The sequence below is a fragment of the Gobio gobio genome (genome assembly GCF_949357685.1).
Source record: "Gobio gobio genome assembly, chromosome: 16".
NCBI classification, from domain to species: Eukaryota; Metazoa; Chordata; class Actinopteri; order Cypriniformes; family Gobionidae; genus Gobio; species Gobio gobio.
In genome coordinates, this window is record NC_137109.1 from 20,481,434 (window position 1) to 20,494,800 (window position 13,367).

Below are 13,367 nucleotides of genomic sequence, written 5' to 3' on the forward strand. Positions count from 1 at the left end.
GCCTGATAAATTCCAGGAAACCATCTTATTATTGTTACTCTTATGGGACAAGACAACAGCTAACAACTACAGGGTCCAACCCAACCCCCCCAACCTGACAAACGAAAGTGTGAGCAGGGGACAGAGGGAGGGAAGGAGACGAGGAAAGGGGGTAGGGAGTCTTCACATGACTCATAATGACCTACATTCAGCAGACTGGAAGCTAAATTATCTTTGTCTCCATACTGCTAAACCATCACTAACTACTTCAGGTCTAATACATTTAAGATAGAAATCTCAATGTAATTATAATTACACATAAACACCACAGTAAATCCTGCATGGAGCCATACACAAGCCTATCAAATTTTTTTAGATGTTGCATCATAACTTATTTTAATGAGGGTTGAAGTGATAGTTCACCCAAAAATGAAAATTGTCATCATTTAGCCTACACACCCAAATGCCGTTCTTAAGTTTCTTTCTTCTATGGTGCATAAAAGATGATAATTTGAAGAATGCTGCTAAACCGTTTTGGTTACAATTGACGTTCATTGTATGGACAAAAAACAAACATTCTAATATCGATCATTTTGAGAAATGTCTGTCATCATGTTTGTCGTAATTAGTGTGAGAACATTTTTCATTTTGTCAGTTAACTAAACCTTTAAGGTTGAAAATAGTCTAACTTTTGAGAGCCCTGCATTCTATTCCATTACACTCCATCTAGCCGCAGTTTTGCACATCCCTTGGAGATTTCACTATAATAACAAACATCAAGGTTTAAAGGTTATTTAACAATCAACAGTCAATACATTCAGAGTAACGGTTACGGTATCAATTGTAAAGAAGAAAAAAAAGCAGTTATGCTTCAAATGAGATGTTTTTAAAGACAACTTCTTGCTGTGAGTTATAGTGTGATAATCTAAAGATGTTTTCTGTAAAGGGCCATAAAATTGTGCAATAACTTGTTATTTAGCACATTAATGAGCTAACCTATCTGAAGGTCTGAGCTTACCTTCCATATTTCATCTAGGGTCCATTTTGAATATGTGTAGATTAGATCATGCCGCCTCGGCACATGCAAGCACTACTGCCTATTGTAGACACTTTTTTAGATTGAATTGTGAGGTGCAGACATGCTACAGAACAAGGAAAAGAGGAGGAAGACCGCACAAAGATGCCATGACAATGCAATACAGCATCATTACAAGGCAAAATGCCACATTAAAAGAGGATTGGTCATACATACTAAAAAGTCATAAACAGCCATATCACAAAGCAAGCAGTGCTGTATTTACTGCATACACAGCACATGACAGGGACAGGGACAGGATCTTAAAAGGCAAATATTTTAGTACACAGTCACCATTGACTGTAAAAACGAGCAGATATGTCATTTTTGTTCACAGTTGAAGACAGCACTTTTTTTTTTTTAAATTAGCAGGGTAAAAAGCTGACATCAGACAATGAGGAACTTCTGCCTGTTACAGCCAAATGCAGAACAACTACAGGAAGGACATTTCTGGGCAAGGGCAAAAACAAATCCAGCCTGGGACGCATTTCCAAAATGTATGGTTCTTGGGACGAGACAGGAAAGGATGCAAGAGGAGAACTTAATTGATCTGCATCATCAGATTCCCATCATGCATCGGGATGTTCTACGTGCCACGATCATTAAACTGCATTACATAATGAACAGTGTTACAAATGGCAGAATTCATTGCGGCATCATCAAATCTGCAATTAAGAGCTGCAGTTCAGGGAATGCAATGCAATGGCAGAATAAGTGTGTGAGATGTTGCTCGTCACATAATGATGATCTCATTAACACACTCGTCTAAGAACAGCTGTGGGGTAAAGGGTGTTAAACCGTTCATCCAAGAACTCAAACACCAAAACCTATTTCGAACAATGCTTATGTAAAACCGAATCTGGTGCGATCCGAAAAGCCATGTTACATTTTACGATTTTAAGACCCAACGCCCCCTTCCATCACTGACAGGTGTTGCTGCACTGTCGGCTGAGATGGGGGTGGGGTAAGACGCCTCTGTGATGTTCACCAACACACACACACTCATGCTATCACACTCCTGTGCACAGCTAATGATTAAGGAGAGTGCCATAACGAGACCTTAAAAGACAAATATTTGCACTCTTTCCCTGCAAATCAATGCTTTGTGGAAACACACACACGCTGCGTGATGGCAGGACAGAGTGTTCTGGGAGTGGAATAAACATAATATATGAAGCAAGAAATATGCAGAAGGAAAAAAATGGCTGAGAGGCAAAATTCGTAGTCTGCGGTGCTCTCACAAGGAACAATGCAAACACTTATTGCTGTAGGGTCACGGCTAGAACGCCGCTGAGAGCACAGATGCCGTGTGTTGAGTTCGCGCCAGGCTGCATGAGAAAGAGAGAGGGCCGCAACACAAGCATGGCCATGCAAACAATGCCATTCATTCAGCGCTCGTTTCTCCTCTACTTCACCCCCCTCCCAAACCTTCTCTCGCTCTCCCTCCCTCGCCATTTCACCCCCCACATGGTCCTCACACGCACACACGGTCTCAAGGAGAGGGGGGGAAGGGTGGGTGGATGATAATACAGCTGCACCACACCCTGCCTCCTGCTTGGCCAACACACACACACACATACACTCTTGCTCAAGCTGCAAGGACATGCACTAGAAGCGGCAAAAAGGAAAAATACGCCCGTTGCTGACACCACACCCATGTGAATTACTCGCACTGCATCTTCAAGGCAACTCACACACACAAACAACATCAAACAGGTACACGTAGGTCCAAACCTTGCATCATGAAATCCACGCGCCTGTCTTCTCTCCCCTCCTCTCCTTCTATCGCTCTCTCTCCACCCTTTACAATCAGTGTCAGGCTGTTTTTGCCTGGCAGACACCCATCTCCCATGTCATCCACACTGGCCCCTCCCCCACGGCGACGGTCCAATCAGAGGCCTGGGCTTTGAGTGCCGGCCAACCAGCACAAACCTCCACGGCATTGACAAGCAGCACTAGAGGCAGTTAGGCAGTTGTTGTTTTTTAAAGAGACAGAGTCTTGTTCTGCTCACATCTACATGACCTCGCTCTTCCAAAGAAACGCCTCCGTTATCCTCTTCGCCCGCCCTCTCGCTCCCTCTTCTGCTATCACTTGGATAAATATCACTGCCATCTGCAGCTGTAGCCATAAAACGGGACTTAAATATCAGGAAAATTATCAGCAGGGATATTTTAACAAAAATCGCTCCGCCTGAGCTGATGACATTAATCATTTTCCTCATAGGATGTAATCTGCAAGCAAAACAACTTGCTTAGCTAAATAAGGTTTGACCCGAGGAAACTGCTGTTCAGAGTGAAGCTTCCAGTTACAATCTCCATGTAAATTGCATAAGGACACAAGACCTATTTGAATCAGCATTTAAAATGTCACAATTAAGCAATAAAATACAAGAGACTGTGATATACGGTTAATATTGTCGTTGCAAAGGGCACAATGTGAGCCAAGATTGAAAAAAAAAAGAACCATTTCTTATTCAGCACCAGTTCCATTTTTTATTTTGTTCTGGAACAGTCTTTGGTCAACGTGGAATCCTTTAAAATTACTAAAGCATTGTTAACAAAAACGTTAAGAAGCCAGGATCAATAATGATTGACATTTCTCATATTTAAACAGCACAGCTTCTTAAGGCCTTATTGCGTTTAAAAAAAAAAAAATTGGTACCACAATAGAAATAGAGACTCTTACCAAGCAAATTAATTTAGTGTCATCCATCTACCTACACTTGCAATGTAACGGAAGCAGCTAAATATATTTTATTTCTTGTCATACATCCGAGTAAAATATTATCCCAAAGGGAAAAAAAAAAGTGGGCCGTGTACTTTGTTCTGAGCATTGGTTATTCACTGGATTTTGAGATGTGGTCGTGGCACTCAAAAGTAGAGGCAGATAAACGGGAGCTTGCAGTGACGAGTTTAAGCGACTAAATTATTGGAGAAGTCCCTCAAGCCACCAGACAGAAGTCTGTCATTTGCACCGGAAGATCCATTTATGATATTGTGATTTAAAAAAAAAAACATATGCATGGATAATTCGTTTATGATCAATAACCATGCATTTAGAGTGAATTTTCATTTAATGCAGAGTGAGTAAGAATCATATGGTCTGCTAAATATTTTCCCATATCTCGACTATTTAACAGGTAACCTTCATGACATTTATATCAACAGCGAGGTTGAAATAAAAACAGGGCATGCAAATACAGGCCAAAACCTAAAAAATAATGATGCCATGTAGCAAGAGGATTCTCGAATTGTCTTGTCAATCAATAGCAAATTGATGCAGAATTACATAAGCCACGTGTCCACCGCAGGAACTTTCCCCAGGAACTGGGAACTTTGGGGTGGTACTCGGTGTGTTTCAACCGCAGGAACCAGGGTCTAAACGAAGTTCCAGGTAAATATTTTCCCCTCCAAGCGGCCCTGCTCACGAGGTAGTACTTTTTCAAAGTTCAGGAACTTTCGGGGTGGGACTTGGGCACTGAACATGCTGATAGGTTGAGCTCACGCAGCATTTTATTTCAACTGGCATTTTTAAAAGTCTTTTGCGAGGTTCGTTCTGCGTTCAGTAAATAACAGTCTTGCTCTTTCGGTCCGATGTCGCGCGTTCGTCTCAGCAATCGCACGGTCAATGTTCGTAATAGCTGATAATAACATACGTTGATTTATTTGTTATTACGCTTTAGCATCAGTGCTCGTCTCTTTTCTGCCGTTTTGTTAATGACCTCTTTAGTAAACCAATACATAACCAGCAAAAGTAGCACAGCTTGCATCTCCTCCATACTTGTTATTGTTGCAGACAATGATTACTGATTACTGATTAATAAAAATGATTACTGTCCGTCGGTGACTGGGAGGAACAGTCGCTCGCAGTCCCACGTCTCTGGACTAATTTGCCTAATCTTCACGGTACTTTAGACCGCAGTGGAAACGCAGACAGTAGCAGGTCTGGGGCAAAAAAAAGTTCCTGGTACAAATTGTTCCGGGTAATTTCGGTGGAAACGGGGCTATAGTCTATTCAACTAATAGTCATGCTCATCTTGATTTATACTACGGGACTGAAGAATGCTTGAATGTGATTGGTTGGCGGACGTTCTAAACGCACTGCAAGAGTAGTTCCAGACAGGTCTTGACCGCATTGCATGTCAATATCACGTCGCCAAATGATTTCAGTTATTTAAAAAGGTTGTTACAGCCGACGACAGCAAAAGAACCAAAACCTACAATGACACTCACCAAGCTAAGGTTAAAAACGACAAATTATGTCCATGTTTTTTGCCACAAAATTACATTTTATTATGTACGAAAAGCACGTCATGCTCTCTTCTGCTCTCTCACTTAAACGCACACACATTCAGTACGGACACACGGACAGAAGTGTGTTGTCAGCGGTCAGGTAATAACAGCGCTGTTCTTAGTTTCATATTAGCAGACGCTAATGCCGAACACTGTTTGAAAGAGGTGCACAGACAGAGGTAATTCACATACGCTCTCTCTCGCTCTCATAACTGCATTAATAACTAGGGCTGGGTATTGACACAGATTTCCCAATTCGATTCACAAGCTTTCGATTCGATTCAATTCAATATCTGAATAAATTTTCTCAAGGAAAACCAATTTCTGAACTAATGTTGTAAACTATGGGAGTCAGTAGATACTACATTAGCCTACTAATATTGAAGGTAAAAATTTACTGATTTGTAAACAAACACTCATAATAATAATAAAGTTATAATATTAACTTTACAATTACATAATCATAATTCCACTCCAATTAGTTTTTTGAAAAATAAACATTTAAATGGTGGCTGTCATAACTTCCCAGATTTATTCATGCATTAAATATTGAAGAACATAAAAAAATGAAAGTGAATATCCCATTTAATGTGGTGCATATAATTAGCAAAATACTCCACTCTAGAGTTAATTTTTCTAGCTGACTAATGGGTTTATGGACACTGGATATGGTTTTTCTGAGAAATGTGACGTTACACGACATGGTTTACAAGCCGTTTTACTTGCGTCTTCCTGCGGTTGAATTGAAACACTGATTGAGCTATTCTATGTGACTTGATACGGATTTCGTTAAGTTGTCCTGTATCTTTTAACACACTTTCAGAAGCTCATTCATGTTTATTTTGCGCTGTTACTGGTATTAAGGCGGAAGAGAAGATCCATTCATGTTTGCTCCACGCTGCCGGTTCTCTTGAGCTGAGCGATCTTGCGCCACAGCGCCAAAACGGTGTATGTTATTAAATTTCGTACAAAAAGACATAATTTGAAATCTAAGACTTTGTTTCATATCAATAGTAATAAAGCACAAAGATTTTTGCGATGTATTGGATGGGAGGCGTGCTACAATGATTATTTCATTCATTAACTGAAAACAGGATGCCTAATCGATTCTTGGGATTTAAGAATCGATATTGTTTTGTAAAAGTGAGAGTCGATTAAAACCGAGAAATAAATATTTTTGTACCCAGCCCTATTAATAACTGCATTAGTCTGCTATCAATGGCAGAAGGCTCCGTTACTAGCTCTAAAATGGATTTAGATGTGTAAGAAATGAGTCCTTCACACAAGAGCGTTTTAAAGACTAAACCTGAAAAATGTCTTGGAAATAGATCTGAACAATGTTGAAGTGTGGTAACCGTAGTATAATCGGAATAATTGACTCCGGGCCGTTGAAATATTGAAAAATAAAAAGCAAACCCATGACCACATTACCATTTCGGGTGTGCATTATTTTTCAAAAAATTCAAAGGCCCGTCGTCAATTATTCCTTACATAATGCCAAATAGATACTGCACATTTCACTGATCCGACCACACAACTACAACCCATTAAAATACTGGGTCCATAAATTAGGATTTTTTAAAAAGAAGAAAAACGTATGATGTTCATATCATCATATGATCCGCTCTGTGCCATCATGTCTCTGTACCGGAGCAGACTGTGTGCACGCTGCGTTGGATCGCGTGACACTAATGTGAAACCAGACTTCATTCGCCTCAATAGAAAGCATATTTACACTGTCTGAATCATTCACTATCCCCTAGTGCACTATGTGCCATTCACCATGTAGAAAAGAGTAAATGTGTCAACAAGTGACTGATTTCAGCCACAGCTTCAGTCTATTTATAGTGTAGGGGGGTGGGACACTTCAGATTCTCAAGAGCATTTGATTGGACAGAAAACCTGATGAGAAGCTGAAGTGCAGAGTGATGTCATCAAAATCATTTATCCATATTGGCGGATGAGAGAGACTAAGTTTTGAACGCTTATAAATGCAAAGTTTGTCATTGTTTTGGAGCACACTAGCTTACAGATAAAAGTAAGGCTAACAATTCACACTAAAAGCCAAAAAAAAAAAAATTACATTTTGATTTCATGGGGACTTTAAGAGGGGAGACTATATTCACCAAATCTAAAGAAAACAAGCTTTCCCTATATTTTATGAAAGTGGCAGAAAATGGACAGGAGTTTCATTCATTTAGTAGTAATGTACCATTTAATAAAGTACACAACAGGCACTGTTTTTAATAACAGTAGTGTGTGTCTGTGCTGCCCGTGCCGCCCAAGCACAAAACAGGAAGGAGAAAAGATAAGCGAGAACAGAGCTTAAACTGTCTAACAACTACATAACCTGCCACACAAACAGTCACAAAACAACCATATAGCCCATTACTCAGTGTTAGTTTTTCACAACTACACATAGTACAAGGACAGTAGCAGACGATTCACTCAAGGTTTACACAGACACACACAAATAAATAAACAAACATTTGGATGATACATTTATGTTAATACATAACAGTCCAATATTTAAAGCAAATGCAAAACTGACTAACTACAGTGGCAAATCTAAATTACAAGGTACATAATCACTTTTTGAAGTTCAGCTCAAGACATAAAATGCAATGCTTTTCAGGCACGTGTATCTGGTGGTGGATGCAAGGATTCACTTAAAGTCAACATGAAATCAAAATGTACCCATTTGCATGGTCTTATTGCTCAGTGTACATAATACCAAAGAGATAAAAACATAAATTTCTTTCATCAAAATGTAATAACTCCACTTAAAATGTAACCAACTGGTGTCTGTGGAGAACTGATAACTATGCAATGACTGCTTCTTCATAACCCAGTCCCACCCTAAATGTGGTCACATTACGGACTTAAATTGGGTGCAAACTTTAAGATTAAATTTAAGAGTTTTGGGTTGTTGAAAGTCAATAGGATGTATCTTATCCATCTAATATGGTTGCATCTTCTCACCTTCGCAGATGCGGTCGAGTCTCTGCCGCTTCACTTTGTGTTTGTCCATCAGAGCCATCGACTGGCAGTTTTTCAGTAAGACCAGCTACGGCCACAACACGAGGGAGAGCGAGGGCACAGCGTAGCGTTCAGTCCAGAAACCACCCAAATCCTTAAAATAGCTGCAAAGAACAATTTCACAGGTTAATAAACAAGCCAAAAGCACCTTGACTACCTAAAAAATTCAAAAATTAAAGCGTCATGCATTTGATCTAGTGAAAAATACAATTCATTCTAGAAATGTTTCACGGTGAGGGTTGTTCAAGCACAAAAATGACTTGATTCTTAAAGGGGGGGGGGGGGGGGTCTAATGCCATTTCATGCATTCGGACTTATTCACACTGTTAAAAAGTTGGATTCTCATGCTAAACATGGACAAAATGTAATGTAATCCATTCAGCCGATCTTTGTATCTGGCGGTAGCACTTTTAGCATAGCTTAGCATACATCATTGATTCTAATCAGTCCATAAGCATCTCATTTAAAAAATGACCAAAGACACTTTGAATATTATTCCTATTTAAAACTTGACTCTTCTACAATTACATCGTGTGCTAAGACCAACTGAAAATGAAAAGTTGCGATTTTCTACACCTATATGGCTAGGAACTACTTTCTCATTCCTACGTAATAGTCGCGGATCTTCGCGGCCGTACCATGGCTGCAGCGGCGCAATGATTCATTGGTATTCTGTGAAACATGGTGGTAGTTTACACCTTCGACTTACTATCACAGCCCTTTACAACACACAGAACCATGGCTAATCACACAGGTAAATCCACAACACAATTTGTCGGCTGCAAGCCTGAAACTTTCTCTGCAACTACACAAACTTAGTGCCGGTCACATTGAAAGTTACCTAGCTGGGGGCTACTTTCAGGAGCTGTGTAATATCATTGCCATGGTACGGCCGCGAAGATCCGCGACTATTACGCAGGAATGAGAAAGTAGTTCCTAGCCATATAGGTGTAGAAAATCGCAACTTTTCATTTTCAGTTGGTCTTAGCACACAATGTAACTGTAGAAGAGTGAAGTTTTAAATTGGAAAAATATTGAAAGTGTCTTTGAAGGATGCAATACTACTCTATAGGTACTCAAGATTAACATGAGACTGGCAGAAACTGGGTGTGTTTCATGTGCCCTTTAAAAATAGTGCTGGGAAAATGTCAAATGAAACTAGAACCCACCTGATGATGTCAAAGCCAATCAACTTCTCTGCTGACGTCACGGTCTTTATACCGGCGGCTGAAGGGGGAGAACATCAGACAAGCATTAGTTATGACCCAGGGCACAGCGAAGAAAACTGCCATTCACTAAATCACTCTAGTATACCATCAGGCATTTGAGAGAGGAAAAACGCCCATTTCTCCACTAGCATTTATGTTGTAGTGCCTTTAAACTCGCTTATTGAAGACCATTTCGGTGAACAATTTGATACTTGCAATATAAATATCCGTAAACGAACGAATAAACGCGTTTCAAGAAACAAGACTACATCGCATGTATGTTTTGAGCGCTCAGCTGACGATAACTTCATGATAGTTAACTTCAGTTTCATTTCGCTTAGTTATTTCTCTCTCGTGGTGTTCAATGGGCAAACCTGTGACTGTAGAGTAGCTCAAGACACTAAAAACTACAGAAGAGAACATAAATGAAGTGAAACCTCCATAAATCATGACAAGCGTCGTGTCGCCGCGTCTCGAGCGCTCTTCGCTCGCGAGACTGCAGAACTCTGCGCGCGGATAGTTAGAGAGCGCGAGACCAACGGCTGCGGTCTCAAACGGTCGCGTTTAACGGAATAAACTCAGTTTCGTTCATTTTAACGGGTGCGTTGTAGTTTTGTCGCGTCGCTCGCTCGCTCGCTTCAAGTTCTCCAGTTAGCGCGGCGCTAGCTAATTAGCACATGCAGCAAGACACAATGCAAATGACTACACAATTAACCTCCAAACCCACTAGTCAAAACACACAGGGGGAAACAAGAGCTTATTAGTGGTTTTTAATCGCCCCTATAACTATATGAAGCTCTGGTAGCTTTGCTTCTCTGACTGTGAATACACACTGAGAAAGGCGCTTAGACTGGTTGCTAACTGAGCTACCAAACATTACACACACACACACACACACACACACACACACTGAGTGTGAGAGATACAGTCATAATAACACACTGCAGTCTCACAGCGCACACAATCGCCAGCCTGATGTCCGTAACGTGTCAAAGATAGTCCAGAAGCAGGGTAACGCACCCCACTCACCCGAAAAAGCGTCTCTGGAGGTTGATGTACGGGTCAGTGTGGTCACGGTAGGTGATTCAACTCTTCCCCGCTATCACTCGCCATGAAATCTGCACAGAAAAGGAAGTCGAGGCCGCACAGACAACGTGCTGTGGAAAGAGCGAGTATTCAGAGCAGAGACATGAGCGCCGTGCAGACGAGCGCCTTCCACAGGGCAGCCCGTGCTATTGCGGGGTCCAGCAAGCGGGATGCACTTCATTCTCTTTTCTTCATACGTCCTATTATAAGGTAGACTACAGAAGCTCGTTTCCGAAATAAAAAATAAAAAAGGTAATTGCCTTGCGACGTTTTTTTTTATCTCACTGACTTTTTTCTTGCAATTCTGAGGGGGGAAAAAGTCCGAATTGCGAGATGTAAACTTGCCATTTTGAATTTATAAAATGGGAATTTTGAGGAAAAAGGTCCGAATTGTTAGATGTAAACTCGGAATTCTAAATTCTAGACCTCAGAATTCTACTGACAATCCTGACTTTTTTTCTCAATTGAAAGTTTATTTCTCAAAATTAAGACCTTTTTTCTTGCAATTCTAAGAAAAAGCTCCGAATTGCGAGATATAGCCTACATTCGAAGCTAAAATGTCGGGATAGAAGTTAAAACTGTGAGATGTAAACTCGCAATTAGACATTTATAACTTCAGAATCAGAATTCTATTGTGACTATCTCAAAATTCAGATTTGCTTCTTGCAAAAAAAGTCAGAATTGCAAGATAAAATAAACTCCCAATTGTGAGAAAAAGTCAGAATTGTGCCTTTGTTGAGAATACCTTTTCTTATTTTTAAGAAAAGGGAGGGGGGGGGGAGAAAGGGGTAAGATGTGTCAGTATGTAAGCCCCCAGTGTGCATTATTTTTCACATGATCATTTATTTAGAAAGGGCCCTCTATGCTTTAAGCAGTTCTTATCATTTATGCTGATAAATTGTGTAAAACCATACTATTATTATATCCATGAATTATTAAATTAAGCATTAAGCAAGTGTTGTGGGGTAAAATGTATTATCATATGCTTTAAGGTAAGATGTATCAGTGACTAAGCTATTAGTGATAATAAGCATTGTATCTAAAAGTAGTTATATCTTAGAATAAACTGATTTAATTAACCAAATTAATTGGACAAACTGCATTGGTTCTCTAACTTTTTGCCCCCCATTGTCCCATTTTCTGCCTTAATTATGACAACGCTGAATCCAGAGGATTCAAGATCAGTCAGTCAGACAGACACAATATTGGGAAAAGTTTTGGGACCTCTGCCTTTACATGCACATGAACTTTAATGACATCCATTCTTAGTCTGTAGGGTTTAATTTGGAGTTGGCCCACCCTTTGTAGTTATAACAGCTTCAACTCTTCTGGGAAGGCTTTCCAAAAGGTTTAGGAGTGTGTTTCTGGGAATATTTGACCATTTGTGAGGTCAGGCACTGATGTTGGACGAGAAGGCCTGGCTCACAGTCTCCGCTCTAATAAATCCCAAAGGTGTTCTATCGGGTTGAGGTCAGGACTCTGTGCAGGCCAGTCAAGCTCCTCCACACCAAACTCGCTCATCCATGTCTTTATGGACCGTCGCTTTGTGCACTGGTGTGCAGTCATGTTGGAACAGGAAGGGGTCATCCTCAAACTGTTCCCACAAAGTTGGGAGCATGAAATTGTATTAAGAGCACAGTGTTCCTTTCACTGGAACTAAGGGGCCAAGCCCAACCCCTGAAAAACAACCCCCACACCATAATCCCCCTCCACCAAACTTTACACGTGGCACAATGTACCGTTCTCCTGGCAACCACCAAACCCAGATTCATCCATCGGATTGCCAGACAGAGAAGCGTGATTGGTCACTCCAGAGAACACGTCTCCACTGCTCTAGAGTCCAGTGGCGGCGTGCTTTACCCCACTGCATCCAACGCTTTGCATTGCACTTGGTGATGTAAGGCTATGATGCAGCTGCTCAGCCATGGAAACCCATTCCATGAAGCTCTCTACGCACTGTTCTTGAGCTAATCTGAAGGCCACACAAAGTTTGGAGGTCTGTAGATATTGACTCTGCAGAAATTTCGCAACTTCTGCCCACTGTGCACCTCAGCATGCGTTGACCCCGCTCTGTGATTTTACGTGGCCTACCACTTCGAGGCTGAGTTACTGTTGTTCTCAATTGCTTCCACTTTATTATAATACCACAAAGAGTTGACCGTGGAATATTTAGTAGTGAGGAAATTTCACGAATGGACTTATTGCACAGGCGGCAACCGATCACGGTACCACACTTGAATTCTCTGAGCTCCTGAGAGCGACTCATTCTTTCACAAACGTTTGTAGAAGCGTCTGCATGCCTAGTGCTTGATTTTATATACATTTGACCATGGAAGTGATTGAAACACCTGAATTCAGTGATTTGGAGGAGTGTCCCAATACTTTGGTAATATATTATCTATATAATACGAACGATAGATAGATAGATAGATAGATAGATAGATAGATAGATAGATAGATAGATAGATAGATAGATAGATAGATAGATAGATAGATAGATAGATAGATAGATAGATAGATAGATAGATAGATAGATAGATAGATAGATAGATAGATAGATAGATAGATAGATAGATAGATAGATATTTTTCTGAACTACCCGCAGATGTAATGGATGATTCAGTTGCCTTACATAACAAAATGACAGCAGTGTAAGATTAATAATAGAAACACTGGAACTCTGCAGC

The 13,367-nt window shown here is 40.5% G+C and overlaps 1 protein-coding gene across 3 annotated transcripts in view; it reads right to left on the reverse strand.

Moving 5' to 3' along the window:
- The window catches only part of ctbp1l (C-terminal binding protein 1-like), a 31,372-nt gene extending 20,608 nt beyond the window's left edge, over positions 1–10,764 (reverse strand). Inside the window, exons 1-3 of one of the 3 annotated variants that reach the window (XM_079839834.1) lie at positions 10,615–10,764; positions 9,556–9,613; positions 8,330–8,490 (exon numbers count right to left, since the gene is read on the reverse strand). In XM_079839834.1, the coding sequence (XP_079695960.1) occupies positions 8,330–8,387 (58 nt within the window). In that variant the 5' untranslated portion in view covers positions 8,388–8,490; positions 9,556–9,613; positions 10,615–10,764. Of the gene's footprint in view, positions 1–2,788; positions 2,922–8,329; positions 8,491–9,555; positions 9,614–10,614 lie in introns of those variants that run through there. The other 2 variants (XM_079839833.1, XM_079839835.1) reach the window with 2 other exon arrangements.
- Between the last annotated feature and the right edge of the window lie 2,603 nt (positions 10,765–13,367).